Genomic DNA, 17,773 nt, shown 5'->3' with positions numbered 1-17,773 from the left:
TTCTTATTTGCTCTCAGTTAATGTAATGAAGTACATTCCTCTTACCTTGGAAATGTTTCATATTTCTCTACCAGCAACAAAGCAGAAAAATGTCCAAATCAACATAAGCCAAACTTTCATCTATCATCTTTGTCATTTGTCATTGTGTACAACAGGTAATGATATTCATGCACTTATTAGCTTGTTTCACTCTCAAACCAAACCATGCATGCTTGTTTTAAAGCATTATTATGTGTCATTACCTTCATTAGTTAAAAAAAAAAAAAGAAAACACGTATAGTTGTACCTCCACTATGGCTTTGTAGTGCTAGTGACAGAATTAACAAATGAGAAAAGTGGGTTGAGGGATGGCAAGGAGAGCCACCCTGCTGAGATGGGCCTGCGGGCTTCGTGTGTGTGCCGCTTTAATGTGAAGTGTTATGACAGACCCAGTTAACTTAAGAGCATACATACACAGCAAGTGGGATGTCACATAGATGGCTCCACAGAAGTAGGTTAAGTGGCTATGATGGTAGTGCTTTTGTTGTTGTTGCTTTCTTTCTTAGATTCAGTGTTAAAGTAGAGTGCCAAATCTTTCAGTGGTGTTAAACGTGAGTCTGTGACTCCAGTTTGCAAAATTTTGATTGAGATATGTCCCTGACCGTTTGGTTGGAAGTAGATATGTGTAATATGTTTCACATTTAGTTTTCATATCAGCATTGGATTTGTAATAGATATAGTAGCAATTCTTCCTGCGCATGCCTTATACATTTACCATGGCGCGCAACTCTAGCTAACATCCTTAAATTTTGTCTGTGTCCAAAGGGATTAAAGTCTGGACCAGTAGAAGGACCACAGGAAGGAGACTGCTCTCTGGTGAAGACTGAGGCTACAGTCAAGACCAGGAAGAGAGCTGATGCCTCGGCAGGCAAAACCAGGTGAGACCTGCTAAGCTAAAACTGAAAATGCATATGATCCTCACCAGGATCTCCATTGGATATGTATAAGGTATAAGCCAGTGTAGGTTGAATAAATGACCGCTTCAAGACATCTTGGGGAAGTGTACTGTTTGTCTTGTGTAAAATAATGCTGAGTTTTGGGTTCCCTGGTGGTCTGGGAACACTGACCATCATCCATCATTGCGTGTTGTTTTGAGCATCTGGTGCTCGACAGCAAAGTCATTCATGTTTCATGGATTTTCAAAATTTTCACCATGTCAAATCAGCATTTTTTACGAGACTCAGAAATTCACTATAATGACTGAATTTAATGGACTGTAGGTTTTTAGAGTTGGTGTTTCATCTTCAGACAGTGATTGTGTTAGGCTTCCAATTAAAAGTGGCACAATTTGTAATTCTCAGCCAGGAGGAGGCTGTACGGAGGGGTGTGTATTCTCCACAGGATCTCTACACCTTCCCAGCTACACGGGTGGGTGAGTCCAGCACTCTGAAGGTCAACATCCGCAACAACTCGTCCGACACGCATGAGGTAAGGCAGGCCCTATTTTCATGAAGACATAGGAAGGAAAAATGTTTTTTTCTTGCTTACTGCAGCAGAAACTGAAATATAAAACATAAATATACATCACTATTTATTCCAGAACAGACCCGAGTTAAAGCAAGGACATCTATAAAATATTACTTTAAAATATATCTTTAGTTTTAGTTGCTCTTGGAGATGAGACCTTCATCTTCATCTCAAACATAGAGGTTAAGAAAGTTAAGTAAGAGTGTAGATACTTGCTTACCTTGTGTATACTGGTTCATATTGCTACTAGAGATTGCATGACTGACTTCATTTATTTGTAAATGTAATAACCCCTAACAATTGTCATGTGCATGGTTTTGATATTTGATGTGTGGCTTCTCTAATTGACTTGCAGCTGAAATTTGTAAACCCTAGGGAGCCCTTCCACATCAAGCATTCCAAATATTCCCTGAGGTGAGTCCAATGGTCATTGTCCTGGAAACAAACTCTCCATTCTCTACTTATGATAGGAGCAGAGTGACACACTGAAAATCAGAGGTTTTATAATCTTTATAATAAGTGCCTACTTCTCTCAGTGTTTATGTGGTACTGTACTTCCATTTTAGGGTTTTTGTGGTCTGCTGTGTTTAATTAGAGATATCTATGTAGAACCATCTTTAAGTAGTTAGGCATCAATGTTTAGTCAGGAATGGTAAATACACCTCAAAGCATGCTCTGTGCTGAAATTCTGTGTAATGTTATTTTACCATTGCAAATGCTCACTATGGGAGGTCCTGTGAGATGTTGGGACCTGGAAGATGATGTTGCCATATATGGTACACATCTGAGGCCTCGTTTTGCCTAACTAAGGCCTTAGGGAGGGGTTGCCAGGCCACAGGTACCAGCTGTACTGTGCTGTGCTGTGCTGTTCTGTGCTGTGCTATGCTGTGCTGTGCTATGCTGATGTGGGACTGTGTTCAGAATGGGAACATGTGTTTTGTATTGTTGAAATAGGGAAACAGAATAGTACATACTATTTTATGTCTGTTGTATTTTTATCTCCATCTCTTATCTGCTACAGCTAACCTCATCAAGTCCTACAGTAGGTGTGCTGTGAGCCCTGCTGTGTGTGGATTTGTGGTAGCCTTGTGGGAGGGCTGTCAACCAATATTCTAAAATTGTCTATATAACAGAAAAGTACAGAAATCCAGACATTCGATTGTGAAAATAATATTTGATTGTGGGTAAAAAAAAAACGCAGCCCCACTGCATGATGATAAAATTACTGTTTCTGTGAATGAAGTCTGGTGGCTTTGGTGAGAGTGATGTAAAAGCTGTTTCTGATTAAACAAAATGGATCTTACTCTTTAACAAAATGGTTTTGGTTCTCTGCAGGGATCCTTTCTATAATGTTGTCAGACACTTAAATTAACAATCTGAGTCCGTCTGTGGCAAAAACACTGACGTACACTGGGGGTGCGCAAACACACAGAAGGATGCATCACGTTTTGTGGCTACCAGCTGCAGCACTCTCGCTCAGTACTGGACAACTTTCATTTAATTATTTGTCTCCATTAGTCACTTTAGACACAAAAACTTGGGAAAATAGAGTCTATAAACACAGATAATAGTCGACCTGAATTTCTCCCATTTGTCTGGGACATTGAAATCTTCCAGGACATGTGGACTGGCACCAGTTGGAAACATTGCACGCACAATGTCACTTTCATTGATTGAAAATGAAATGTAGGCCAAGCTGGAATAATTCAACAACATGGTATAAGACATTTTTTTATTTGTTAATTTTGTAATGTGTAGGTACGTAGATCTTTTAAAAGTCATGTTTGTGTTGAAATAATATAAAAGTATCTCATTGTTTTGGTTTGCTCTTATGGACATAATGAGCAATTTACATATTGGAATGGTTCAGTCTGTTTTTTTTAATGATCAAATGTAATGTTCGACAGCCCTACCTTGTGGTGACCCCAGTATGCTGTGGCTCTTATTATGTTCTCTTATTTCCACCACATCCATCCTGAACATAACACACCTATGCTGCCCCATTTATCGTCCATTCATTATGTTGTAACATTTTGTGTGCCCAGTACAGTTTTCCTTTGTGAGCATAGTGTTTTAGGGATATTACTTTTGCCATAGTTTAGTGTGTCATGATTCATATTATGTGATCTTAAGCACTTGATTTTATCTTTCCGTAAACATGCATGTACATGTATGTATGTATGTATGTATTCATGTTTTCACCATTTTAAAACGAAACAATTGTTTATCTATTTATTAACTATCTATTAACTGTCGTTCCTCTCTCTTTCACATTAGATCACAGCACTATCTGAAGCTACCCGTCCAGTTCAAGCCCAGTACTGCAGGCAGACACGCTGGCTTGCTGCTCATCCAGTCAGAAACAAGTGGAAGTCTTGTTATTCAGCTGACCGGTGAGGCATTGCCTTGAATTCACCATCTACCATCCTACGCCACCTCTTCATGCTGGCTGCTTTGCTTTGGGTGGATGCTCTTCCCTGTACTATTCATCATGGGACAGATAAGAGTAACAGAGAGGAAAAGGCAAAACTGAAAACTGCTAAGGATCAAATGAAAGCAACCCTGGGCTTCAAGCCTTCCTCTTATTATATTTGGAGACTGTAGCTGATTAACAAGAGATGACGGAGACTCTACTGCCAACACAGCCCCGTCTGCCTCTGGATGTGGCACAGGTGTCCTCAGCTGGCCCATGAAAAATGATTGTGCCTGTTTGTGCCTAAAGCTGAATGATTTGGTCTGACTGGCTCACAATTACTTTGCCCCACTCTAGCATTTCAAAGAGTTAATGATTTTTGTCACTTGACTGTGGATCTGGTATTTGGCTTATCCCTGAGTCATGTTACAAGGCAGCATTGCTGTTGCCATGGCCCCTATTAGGCAGTGCCAGTTGGGATACGTCGGGGATTACTTTGAGTTGGTCACACAGGAATGTCTTTGTCTCTTGTTTGGTTACATGGATGCAGGGATTTTTTTTCTTTTCTTTTTTTTCCCCCCAAAGCAAAACCATAGAAATCTGAAAAGGGGGTCAGGCATATTTTTTTGGTCGTAAATCTTATGAAATAATTTCTGTCGTCAAGTTGTGAATGTATTAAGACCGCAGTCAATTTAAAGGTCCAGTGCGTAGGATTTAGTGTAATCTGTTAGCAGAATTGGCCAATCGTATTCCTAATTATCTTTTCATTAGTATATAATCACCTGAAAAAAGGAACCGTTGTCTTTTCATTACCTTAGAATGAGCTCTTTTTAGCTACAGAGGGAGCAGGTTCCCTTTCCACAGAGTCCGCCATGTTGAACCGCCATCTCTCTGCAGTAGTCCAGAACAAGCAAACCAAACACTGCCTCTGCAAAGGACCTTTTTGCGTTTTTAGCAGCCGCCATATGTTCTCCCACATGCTTGGAAAGGGAGGGATGAGGCGCCACCACTAGATGCCACTAAATCCTATTCAGTGGACCATTTAAGGATTCTGTTTTTTTAAAAGTCACTTTAAAAAAACGAACAGATTTTCTAATCTAGGTCTGTGTACATTTCATAAAATGCTCCTAATTTTCTGTGTTTGTGTCGTTTCTATGGAAATGGCTCCTCATCATGCAGAGCCCACCTGCAAAGCAGCCTTTGTCAGCACCATGTGTTGACTTCCCAGCACCCTCCAAGACTCGTTCCAAACAGTCCAGATGTACTTAATTTAGTCATGATCAGGGCAGCTCACAGCAACATTAGGATGGTTAATGATTGTTATTACATGCTAAAAGAGTTTCCTCTGGTGGGGTTTTTGTTGGGCAGCTTGCCAGGCCTGCTTAGTATGGTTACCATGGCAAAACTGTGTTAATCACTGTTCCAGTCACTGAAAATTAGCTTCCCATTTCCTCTTTTGGCTCTGGGGCAAATAGCCAAAATTGCTTAGGGGTATTAGATTCACATCGATAATCAGTTTTGGATTTGGAATGGCATTGAGAGATGTATGTAAACTTCATCAAGATGTGTTGTTAAGCTATTAGAGGCTACATATTGTGACAACATTAAAAACGTCAGTGTTGAGCATTACTTCCCTGCTTGTAGAGTGAGTTGTGATATGAAGGCAGTATATTGTCACAGGCTGCTCTCCACATGCTGTGACAGCCATCCTGACAGATTTTGGTTGACAATTTGCACATGCTTTAAATAGTACATAATGTAATATATTGTTGTATGTACACATTTTAAATAAAGTTTTGTGATAAATATATTGGCTTTCTTTGATTATTGGAAAATTATTTATAAAAGAAATATGGTATTATTTCTGTTTGTGTGCTTGTTATGTGTTTTGTTAATGTGACAGAACCATTAAACACTAACAATAGGGAATGTCAGTGTCCACCAACAGATCAATGTTATTTGTTTCTTTTGGTCTGGTGGTTCATTCTTTTCATTCATTTTATCTTAATTTATACAGGGTGGTCTAATGAGAAGATTTTTCTCTGTTACTAGTGTCCTGTGTACACAGCACAATCACAACATCATGAAATACAGTTGTTTACAATAATAAGCTGAAGTGAGACAAACAACCCACCTGTGCTGACTTGTGAAGTCTATCCAGCGTCAAAGCATGAACATAGTTTGGCTACCTCAGCAGGTGGCCATTGTTGTGTTCAGTTTGTTCCACCTTATTCCTTTCAGATTCAAATTTTGCTTCACATTTCAGAGCTTTTCACTCCATATTGTGCACTTCAGACGCCTCCGTTCTGACAACCAAACAGTCAGACTTCCACAGTCCAGGCTTTAGACGATGGGGATCATGCAGCTCTGGCTCTGACACTGAGGATGTTCATACTGGCATTTTTATCGTCTTGAAAGTTTTATGTTCTTTTTAAATTTTTCTTCGTTTGTCCTATAGAAATAATTTTACTTACTTGCAACTGCTGCTGCTGAAGTATCCTTTTTTTGAAACGCTCTTGATGAAGTTAGTGAGCAGTCCTGCTGGATGAAACCGTGGGGTCTGGTGCTGCTATATGAAGTGGAGCCGGCAGGTGTCGCCAGAGCCTCGCCATCAGCCCGGCTGTCAGCAGCATGTCCTGTACAGTGGGGCAGCTGGGCTTTATTTTGCTTCCCAGACTGGAAACCACTGTACTGCAGTTGGACTTGACGTCTAGCAACACAACATCACAGACTTTAAACAAGCAGACACGGCGACTTAGCACGTTAGCGACTGCATTTACAGGTAGGACGCCTGCGACATTTCATTAGTTATCTCTGTATACTGGTGTAATTTTTAATGCATAATGTTGTATTCGTAGGCGGCTAGAGGAATGTTGCGGTTATGCTAGCTGGTGTGGCTAAACGCTAGTCAGGCTGTCCGGTGTGGGGTCTGACTTCGGGCCAGACGGTGGAAGTTGCTGTTTAGAGTTGGAGCTGCTTTCCAAGCTGCGCCAGACAGCAGAGCTAAGCTAACAGGGCTAAGTTAGCAGCAAGCGGGCTAGCCCTGGCTCCCATCCATCCGCCGGGGCCACACCGCCAGCCCGCATCTGTCCCTGGAGGGTAACGCTGCCTCTCCCACTGACCGTGACCTCCGTGTTAATTATAACATTTATTAGCCTGAGTAAAGACACAGAACAATTTGTTTCTGTCTGCACGGTGTGTCGTTAGCTGTCTTGCCCTGTTTGATTTGACGAACATGCTAGCTGGGAAGCTAGATTGGAAATCTAATACTCTGAGCTGTCACTCATGCTTCAGGCCAGGGGCTACCAACTTTTTTATGCAAAGGATGCAGGCGGTGAATATTACGAGCTGGTGTCACCAAGTAACCTCATCTGGCATGAGTTGGTAGCGAACTGTGTGTGGTGTTAAACACTGAAGGGTGGGGTGAGGACCACAGTGGGACTGTGAAACATCAACATCCATCCACGCACATCCTCTCACCTTGCTCAGTTACAAAGTGATGCTTACTTTGGGAATGCCACAAGCCCCCACGCCTCCCACACTGCACATCTTCCTGTCTGTCCATGTTTTAAGAAAACATGGAGGGCGACCCCCTCCATCATCCTCTTTAAGATCAAGATGATGATGAGGGTTAATGTGAATGAACACATCATCCATATGGATGCACTGTTTTAAAAGTAGCCCTGACACTTCCAGAGGTAGTGGTCAAAGTGATCTGTCATTTCTAAATCATACCAACATCTGTTCTGTTCGACTACAGCAGACCCTCTGGCCTGTGTTCTCACGTTAGATTTACTTTAGCATCCACTACAACTTACTGATTCCAGTTTGCAGACCCATGACCCAAAGTTCGAAACTGACAGTCTTGTAAAAGCATGGATCTGTATGTGACACTGCACAGTCAGAGCGCTGGTCTCTGTCCGCTGTATCCCAGCCCACTGATCAGGTTTACGTTAATGTAATCACTGAGCTCTGTTCTCTGGTCCTCTGTGTGAGCCGCATGAAGGGCTGGAGTGTTTTTTTTTTTTCCTGCGTGGGTCTGGTCGAGTGAATTGAAGTTCATGTGGAGGGTGTGTCTTGTTCGTTGTGTGCCTGGTTGGCTGTACATAAGCCCCCCTTCCTGCCCTACCCTGCCTCTGCTTGTCCTGAAGGTTTCAGTCAGGGACCTTTTGATGACAAAGAGTCCTCCAAGCTTTGAATCATTGTTTTTTTTGTGTGTGTGTCGTTTGTCATTGTTTTTCATTTCTGTCAGCTCTGCCCTCTCTCTGTCTCTGTCCTCTTTACCTGTCTGTGACCCCCACACACTCGCTCTCCAGCCGTCTGTTGCATCTCTCCTCCTCTTCCTCTCATGCACATATTCAACAAACTCCATCCATCCAACATGCAAACTGCATCCATTGCTTGGTGGAGTTTGGATGCTTGTGTCAGAGCCATTGCCTGTGGCAGTAGAGTTGTCTGGGTCGCTGCTGTTGCATCTTTTTCTCTTACCTGTTTTCCTCCGCTGGCTGCTGCCGTACTGATGAGTGAGCTGTGCAGGTAAAGCTTGTTATGTTGGGTTCAGTGAAAGGACACCTGCGGGTAATCATGATGATGTATGTACATGTAGTATGGAGACAGCCAAATATTGCCAACATGTCAGGGTGTCATACTGTTTAAGACTTAAATCAAAGACCAGTATTATCCCATAATACTTTAACTCCTTTAAGTGCCAATCATCTATTTGTTGACCTTTTTGTGCACGTTGTTTCTGGTGGTGTTTGGACAGGCGGTGCCGTCTACTCGCTGTCATGTCTTTTTGGACAGCTTGAAAAACAGATTTTAAAGTTACCTCAGCTGCAATAGTCTTTATAGAAAATCTCATCTTTATTTTGTTACAGTGGAGCAGAGAAAGTTTGTCATTCTGTCATTATGCTGAAGTCATGTGCATTCATGTACAAGTCCTTTCAGAATGAGACGGATTCGTTTGTTTGATTGAATCGCTTGGTATGACACAATGTTAACAAGTTGTTGACACAGGTTTTTATTAAGTACTGACATTTATGATGATTCACATCATGCTCTATTAACTGTCATTCATTCAAGAACATGTTGCCTTCAAAGACTATAAATATTAGTGGACAATCTTCTGAGTCATAATCCTTCAGTTTATGACTGGTTGTGATTATGTGACACTCTGGTTATGATTTTACATCTTCACGACTAACAAAGCAACAATCAGTTAAATGTTGCTAAATTCCGACTGCTGAAAGGAAGTATATGACAAAAAATATTTCTGTCAACCTATGGCCACCTCAGAAATTGTGAAATGTGAAATAACCAAAAATTTAGCATGAACTCTTTGTTCATGGGGTCGTATTAAGCTGACTGAGAAAATCTGTTTACAGTGTCTTTGAGGCATGTGAATCACTGAACAAACACTATTCCAAGTCATTTTCTATTACCTGCACCATTACTTTAATGTCACTATCATAGGATATATTAGAATAGCTGAAATTAGCTATAATAGACCATCACTTCTTCATGCGTTTTCTATACTTAGAGGAGCCGCGTGGAGCCGTCGACCACTAATAGTGCCATGCAGCGATGTTTTGATGAGTGGGTCCCCATTTAAAATATTCAAAACATCGGCTTTGCAAACATTTTATAGAGACGGAAAAATATTCATCGCGTTTGTGAGGTTTCGAAGATCCACATAAAATGTGCTGGTAACTTGGACTTTATCTCATGGTCTTCATCAGCAGGTGGAGTTTACTCAGCTGACATGGAACTTCAGGTGTTCAAACTTTCCAATACTGTGAGCGCCTTGGGGACTTCTTATCCATGACATCATGGACCTGAAATGACAGCAGCGTAATTCCAAACAACTGGGTATTAAATGCAAGATAATTGGAAACTAGATGCAGACACTTGTAAATAGAGGACGTAGTCCACTCTAATGCTTTCCATGCACAAGTCTTATTCTATCAATAGAACAAATTTCATGGCCATCTCATGCACTGCAGCCTCGTCTTTGATTTGATTTGAAACCTTAATTTAAAGCAAAGACCACACAGAGGGCGAGCTTTCTCTTTATAAAGGTCTGTGTGCAAGCTAAACTGCAAAGGTAGAGTCTACGAATATACTGTATACATAAGTGAATAAAAACCATGAAGTCATGAAATAATAACTAAGTGAGAAAGTTGAGGAGAAAGTCAGCGAGAAGCCTGTGTGTATTATTAGCTGCAGTAATGTGTTCTCGTCTACCAGGTTGAGCTGTGTCTGCCTCACACTGCTCACTGTACAACTGCTTCTCAGAGCCAGACGTCTGTGTCCATCTGTCTGTTTGTGTTTCTGTATGTCTCTTGTTTTACTGTCTGTGTGTGTGTGTGCGCGCGCGCGCGCGTGTGCACTGCGAGCTTGCACGTGTGTGTGTTTCACCCTCTGCCAATTAGCGACTTCTCACCTCCCAAGGCGAGAGGCTGAGTGTTTGTTAGACAGAGGAGGGAGACTTGAGGGGGCTTGTCTGCCTCTGACGGCTCAGCCTTAACCTTAACTCTCACAATACCTCTCTCACACACACACACACACACACACACACACACACGCCAGTCTGATCACTGAACTACAGCTCACACGCACACACACACACACACACAGGACCTGAGCTCCAGCCAGTTGTTGATAATACAGCCTTGTCTGTCTCCGAGCCCATGTGACATGCCAAAATGTGACAGTGTTGTGTTGGTGGAGCGAAGGCGCGAGACGGGCAAAGACGAGTGCCAGCCTGCACCAGAGTGTGTGTGTGTGTGTCTTTGTCTGGGTTGTGCTCATGGGAGTGTGTGTGTGTCTTTGTATGTACAAATACGCTGTCTATTATTGCGTGCCTGCAGTAATTGTTGTGTGTGACTTTACGGAGTCCAAATAACGTAAAAAGCGTGACGTTATGTGGAAGCAAAGCAGACTGAAGAGCTGGAGCGGCAGCCTGGTGTGTAGCGTGCACAGAAGACACACAATACATCTCATTCAGAGTTGCTTCAACTTTTTCTCCTTGGAACTGTTTGCTTTATGTAACCATCCAAAATTGATTTTTCATGCTGCTTTATGATTAATCAAGAAAAGTTCATTATATTTTTGCTACAAGCTCAGTTTTCTGACTCTAATCCTCTCTACAACTTGAGAAGGTTTTGGAGAAACGGCCTGATGCAAGTAATTTGGCAACACATTAAAAAAAAAAAAAAAAAATCTGTTTGAGATGCAGCATATCCTTTGAAAAGCACTGCAAGCAAGATGTTCACATTCCGGCCAGAGAAAGGAAAACATTTTTAACATTTCTATTACAATTTCAGTATTTTTAACATTTCTTCTTGGCCAGAACCAATCATCTCGCTGAGTTTTGATTGAATAAATCCAGAAATGTTGTGCTCGTCAAATGTAAGAGCAAAGTGCTGTGTGAAACCCTCTGAGGAAAGCTGTGGTTTTATTTTTAACCCCAGTTGGCGCACCATGATAAGTTGATCAAAGAACTTATTTGCCAAAACATGGTATATTCTTCTGTGCTACCCTGCAGAAATCCAGCACTGAGCTGTGTGTCCTGTGTGGAAGTTAATCTCACTCATTCACTGAACACTGAACAGCTTTTCACAGATATTTCTGTTCAGGTTTTTCATGACTGCAGCCTGTTTGATGCAGCAATTCTGTTTATCTCTATTGAAGATTCCATGGGTTGTGCAAATTGCTCGCTAGATTTAAGCATATTCATATAGCTTAGATGATTTTTTTTAATTTTTTTTTTTGGTGCCACAGTCACATTTTAGCTGGTGCCAAAAGACGAATGTTAAAGGGTGTGAAGTGTTCCGCCCAAACAGGTGCAGCAAAGCGTCAGTCAAACACAGTCGGCACGTGCCAGCGCAGTCCTGAGAAGAGGCGTGATCAAGTGAAATGAGTGAAATCACCTGTCCTTGCGTGGCACAGGTGTGCAGGGCTTTAGACTGGACTGGTGTCAGAACTGGTGGTTGATAAATGAACAAGGACAATTATTGACATTATTGTCATTTGTTTCAGTGCAAGACTCTGTGCAAGACCTGTTGATAAAGTGCAGCCTGATTATGATTATACAGAGCAAATCACATTATAGTGGGGCTCAAACACTTCAGCCAAATGCTTAAATCCTGTATTCAACCCAGTATAGTCACATATCCACAGCGATAAACACTTGTGTACATTAGTTTTTGCTTTGCTCCGAATCTGCAGTGAGAGGCTGCCTGAACGCTGCGGGAAGAAGAACTCGTCTTCCAGTCTGTTTTTGTCCTGTTCCCGTAATGGACACATTTGGTTAATGCCGTTGTAAGTGACGCATTTCAAGTGTTTTCATGGACGTAGCTGACTTGCATGGCACGGGCGTGCAGCACAGTTTGACACTCTCTCATTCGAACCAACCTGCCAGTACTGTCTGGATAAAAAGAATTTCAGTCGTGCATCTGTGAGTAGTGAATATATATCTAGGAAATATCTGTATTGAACATAAATAGACTAATTTCACAGTAGTTGTTTGGGTCAAAGTGGTACTGTGGAACCAAGGAAGTAGTATACTGAACCAGAAGTCTTGTAACGAACAGTTTGAGAAGCATACATGCAGTATACAGTAATTCAGTTTTTCATTTTCATTCATAAAGTGCCCCCAGAAGGCCAACTGAAATAATACTCCCCATGCTAACCCAGCATGACGTTGAGAGTCAATCAAACATCGTCACATCGCAGTAAAAGGCTGGATGGATTTCTTTAAAGAGTCATTTAACAACCGGCTGAAAAGCACGCTTTGACCGCCCTCACTGGCTGAAAGTTTTATTTTTATCTCCGACCACACCCGCTGTCATGGACAGGTGGTGCGGTGCTCTGTTGCACCTGTCGCTACACCCATCCAACATGCCACAGCGCACTGACACATCCTGGAGTTCACTTGTACATCACTGAATTAAGCGGACAAGTTAAACCGCCAGCAGAGGTCAGCAAAAAAAAAAAAAAATCAGGGTGCGTTACGTTGCTCTTTAATGACCTTTAAAAAAAACAGTATATGACTACACACAAAGTTAGAGACCACGGCCGTACCTGCAGTTAACACTGACATGTCCTTGGTAGTGTTTTGGGGAGTGTGGGGGCTACATCATATTCAAACAGTTTTTAGACTCTATAGATACTCCACAGTCTAATGCTGCTTTTTAAATAGTGGAATAAACCTCTGCTGTGGCCATGTAGTGACAAAAAAAATGCTTTTCTGTCTGTTAGTGCAGGTCATATTTCGATTAAAGCGGGGGGGGGGGGGGGGGGGGGGGGGGGCTGATGCATTTTACCTCAACATTTGATCATTTTCAGTAATACACTGACTGGCCCGTGGGGGGAGCTACATCGTTCATTTTGACATGTATCACATGAAGTATCTCACATACCAATAATTGGATTTTGACAAAAGCCGGGTAAATCATACACCTCATCTTGTTCTGGCTTCTCACATTACAGGGACTGAGGCAGGCGCTGCAGTTATAGGTCAGAACAAGGCTGACATTTGGTAATATTTGGTCATGATGGGGGGCTTCATCATTCATGAAGGGAGACGCGTTTGCTCTTACTTTGCTGTCTTTTACGATGCTTATCGTGAATAAACAGTTCTTTTTCCAGCAGGAGTAATTCCCCTCTCCTCATTTATCTTGCCTTTTGCTTCTTTGGGAACCCACTTGACAGATCTCGCAGCCCTCAAGCTTTGGAGAAGAGAAACTCTCCAGCATTTGGCTAATGGCTCCACAGTTCCCACACTGATTAGGAGCAGTCCACAAACTGCAGCATTAAGTCGTTGATTAAGTAGTTAAGAAGCCCTAGAAACAACCAAAAAGTGCTGGAGACAGCAATTTGATATTGTTTTACTCTTTCAACGAGTTTCACAGAGGACGTTTAAACAGTTTTGTCAAACAGTGCATTCACTTACTGCTAGAGTGTTTTTAATGCAGTTCCTTCTTGTTTGCATAGCTTCATTTAACCACAAAGCCTAAGTAGCAATTTAATAATTCAGTAAAGTCCCTGCTCGGGAGAAAAGACTGGGGAGACACACACGTTTCACATTGTTACCCCGAAAACCTCCACGTCTGAGGTTTTTCCATTTTACTCAAATGAAAGATTTACATGCTCTTTTATGCGCAGCACAGCAGACAATGAATCTCACTGAAAACTATAAAAATATAGTTGAACGACAACACGTTGGTCAGTGGGGAAAAGCAGCCAGCGTCGGCCTCAATTCCTCAATAATTAGATGTTTTCATCTGACAGCAGAGATGTTTCCCAGTCGCTTGATGAGATGAGATACAGCAGGGTGTGCATTCACTCTGTGTGTGTGTGTGTGTGTGTGTGTGTGAGAGAGAGAGAGGTGGAAGTACCCTTTCCGAGGAATGCTGTAGTGAGTGTTGCTCTGCTCCTGTGTGAAAATTCAGTAGACCTGCAACAGAGGCTGTTAACATGAGCCACAAAGATTTAACACACACACACACACACACACACACACTCCCGATTATGTCTGCGCGTGTGTGTGTACATACTGCACACTATCCATTCATCTATGTATGCTTACCTGAGAGTGTGTACAACCGGGTATTATACAGCTGCAGAGTGTGTTCATGTCTGCATCTGTACTGTATGTCTGTGTCAGTAGTGTGTGTGTGTGTGTGTGTGTGTGTACTTAAAATAGCCCTGGTGTTAGCGCTCTTGTTCTCATGGTGCTAGTCTGAGACGTCTTCAGCCCGCCTTTGTTTCCGCGGCGTGCTGTCGAGCGGACCTCTCGCTAAGGGCAGAGATGTTAGCAAGCTGTGGTCTCTGCATTATTGATGCAGACTGTGACTGGGCTCTGCAGACCATAGGCTACAACTTAAAAAAACCAGAAGGTGGAGTGAACTCGGGCTGAACTCACAGGGAATTTAGCGGGAGACCGTAGAGATGGGGCCTTTCTGGCTGCAGTCTAACACAGAGGTTGCTGAAACCTGGAGCTGAGAGACGACCTGATTCTGGTGACATGACAAGTTTACCAGTGCATTTTTAATGAGCCCGGGTCCCAGGGCGAGACTCAGATGATTAAATTTGGCTCATGGGCCGGAAAACTTTAAGACAGTCTGCCTTAGATAGGGGCTGAACTGCACTTGGTTTTTATAAGTGGATACAAGGACTGCATAAAAAGATTTTCCACTTATGAAAAGCAGATATTAAATAGGTTAACGTCACTCATCAGGTGGACTTACGGGAACATTGAATCGATAACATTTCCTCAAACAGTCTTTGTGAAGACTTTCCCTGCATAGCTTTTTACCAAAAGACTTGAATCTGGATTTATGCTTCTTCTCATTCATGCTGTGGGTCCATTATGTACCTGAGCTGATTGTTCTGACACGCTTCCATTTACTTTCTGACATTAGTCCCTATCAGACATGAACTATCAGGGTCCAAAATTAGCACCCAGCACTCACCAGATGCAAGTAAAAATCTATGTGGGCGAGGTCAGCCGCCATCGGCAGGCTCCTGAAATAGGCTTTACTACAAACTCTCAGCAGCACAACACGTCCGGTGAATGACCACATTTAGTTTTGCATTGACTCTGCACACTGGCGGCAGCATGTTTGACCCTCCCTTTGATTGACCCTCGCTGTCCACCGTCACTGCAGTTAAAGGATAACTTTCGTTTTTTACAACCTGCACCTTATTTGTAGCATTAAATACGCCCATTTACTCACCCAGACAACTTTGGTGGCATTTGGAGTCGTTTTGAAGAAATTAGCCCCAGAGGAGCGGCGTGTATAATACGCAATAACGGACCATAGCTGTGCCAAACTACAGCTAAACTAGCCGACCGCCGGCTCAGAGGGGAATAGCACCAGCATATCATAACAAAATATTGGAATATGAACGAGTTTCGCCGCAGATTATGCGTTATATAGAGGCTGCGCATTGATGCCCCGAGTACTCGCATTATACGGATATACGCGCCGCTCCTCTGGGGCTAATTTCTTCAAAAAGACTCTAAATGCCACCAAAGTTGTCTGAGTGAGTAAATGGTCGTATTTAATGCTACAAATAAGGTTCAGGTTGTAAAAATGAAAGTTATCCTTTAAGCTTACTTTATCCAGCTAGCCGCCCAACGAGCCTGCAAGCACAGTTCACGGTAACCGCAAGTATGTGGTGGAGAAGCATGGTGGAAGTCCGCTGAAGAAAATGTCCCGCTTCACAGAAGATGTTTTGTTTTCAATACGGCCTGCTTGTTTGTGGGTTGTGCTTTTAAGGACATTGTTCCTTATGGTTTCAAGGGCTGGTTGTAAAATATTTTGGCTGGTAAATATTCTCAGTTTACCAGCCATTGGCAGATAGACAGAACGTACATTTTGGACCATGTGGACTATGCAGTATCGCTGCCTGTCTGTTGAAGCGACGGGTTTGTGTCATTCAGACTTAGGGATCTTTTATGCTCATGATCTTCCTGGTTTTATTGCGAGATTGCAGGATTCAGAGAGCTAGTTTGCTAGTTTGAAAAACACTTAAAGGAGAAGATGCATTTCCCAGATGAATTTCCCAGCTTGGGATAAATAAAGTATATCTATCTATCTATCTATCTATCTAAGACGGATGAGCTTGAAGTCAGTGAAAGCTACATCACAGCTGCCCTTCACTTCATCAGTGCTGACTGGCAGCAGGGATTCCATTTTCTGGTTATTACCATTTTTGTCCTCTTTTTTGAGTGTGAGATATTTAAGTCTCTGTGGTCTGGTGAAAGTAAATAAGATAAGACTTGATCCCCTGCCAGGGAAATTCGGGTATTTCAGGCAGCAGGTAATAGCAGTCCTGAGTAAGACGTGAGAATTTTCAGGCTTTACACGTTGTTTTTCCTGCTCCTTCTCATTCAATTACGTGAATTAAGGATTTATTTCGACCAAACCAGAGTTGGTGGTGATTACTGGAACAGTGGAAAGATAAACCAAGTTTAATTTTGTGTCTGTCAAGTACGACTTAAGTGTGTTTTTACGATGATAAAATCGCTGTTTCTGTAAATGGAGTCTGGTGGCTTTGGTGAGAGAGATGTATGTTGTGATGGCAGTTTTTTGGTTAGACAGAAAGGATTGTGCTCTTGACTGAAAAGGTCTTTCTCTGTATGAAATTATTTCCATCTTGTTGTCAGACATTAAAACTCAACAGATAATACAGATAATATTTGACTGGAATATCTGCCGTCTGTCCAGGACATTGAAGTCCTCCAGGACACGTGCTATGGGGAACCTTTTTCCTCGGGCCATTTCAATTTTTATAACATCGTTCGAGGGCAATACTCAGTGGCGCCCCCTGAAATTTGTCATGGGGGTGATCTTAGTCTACTAATTTATGTTATTTTTTTGTATTTCAGAATTCCCAATTTTATTAGATAATGGCAGTGGAGAGCTGACATTGGAGGGAGGTGAGGGATGACAGCCCGTTCTCATTCCCAGGTTGTCAAATACTGACTTTGGTTTGAATCTACCCTTCAGCATCTGTATGAGACGGCTGTGCTGCCGGAAAGCCTTTCTAACATGTGTTAACCTCGTGAACCGGCCGCAGTTTGGTTGGCTTTAGGCGCCATCATCGTTTGGGTTAAAGAAAGTCAACCTTGACATGAACCCCGGTCCCCTGGGAGCCACCAGCGTGCTGCAGATGTACATTTGTGCAGGATTCCAGAAAAGGAGGAAGCCTTTGAGCTTTTCTTTAACCTCCTCCCTCTTGTCTTCAATGTCAGCATCTGAAACATGTCGGAGGAAACATGAGCAGCTGACCACTCTCTGGTCTAGTGTCTCTGCAGCTCCCATAGTTGCATTGCTGAGGAGT

At 42.4% G+C, this 17,773-nt stretch overlaps 2 protein-coding genes across 4 annotated transcripts in view; both read left to right on the top strand.

The window, feature by feature from the left end:
- cep192 (centrosomal protein 192) overlaps positions 1-5,707 on the top strand; it is a 32,486-nt gene extending 26,779 nt beyond the window's left edge. For 2 of the 3 annotated variants that reach the window (XM_041941682.1, XM_041941681.1), the window contains exons 49-53: positions 805-917; positions 1,341-1,467; positions 1,862-1,920; positions 3,784-3,899; positions 5,099-5,707. In XM_041941682.1, coding sequence (XP_041797616.1) covers positions 805-917; positions 1,341-1,467; positions 1,862-1,920; positions 3,784-3,899; positions 5,099-5,139 — 456 coding nt within the window. In that variant the 3' untranslated portion in view covers positions 5,140-5,707. Of the gene's footprint in view, positions 1-804; positions 918-1,340; positions 1,468-1,861; positions 1,921-3,783 lie in introns of all 3 variants that reach the window. The other variant, XM_041941683.1, reaches the window with a different exon arrangement.
- Positions 5,708-6,575: 868 nt separating this feature from the next.
- LOC121610373 (low-density lipoprotein receptor class A domain-containing protein 4-like) overlaps positions 6,576-17,773 on the top strand; it is a 202,762-nt gene continuing 191,564 nt past the window's right edge. The window contains exon 1 of the mRNA XM_041942425.1: positions 6,576-6,701. The gene's annotated coding sequence lies outside the window, so the exon portion shown is untranslated. The remainder of the gene's footprint in view (positions 6,702-17,773) is intronic.

Source organism: Chelmon rostratus, chromosome 8 (assembly GCF_017976325.1).
Source record: "Chelmon rostratus isolate fCheRos1 chromosome 8, fCheRos1.pri, whole genome shotgun sequence".
NCBI classification, from domain to species: Eukaryota; Metazoa; Chordata; class Actinopteri; order Chaetodontiformes; family Chaetodontidae; genus Chelmon; species Chelmon rostratus.
Note: the sequence above shows the minus strand (reverse complement) of the source record. Positions and strands in the feature narration are given on the sequence as shown.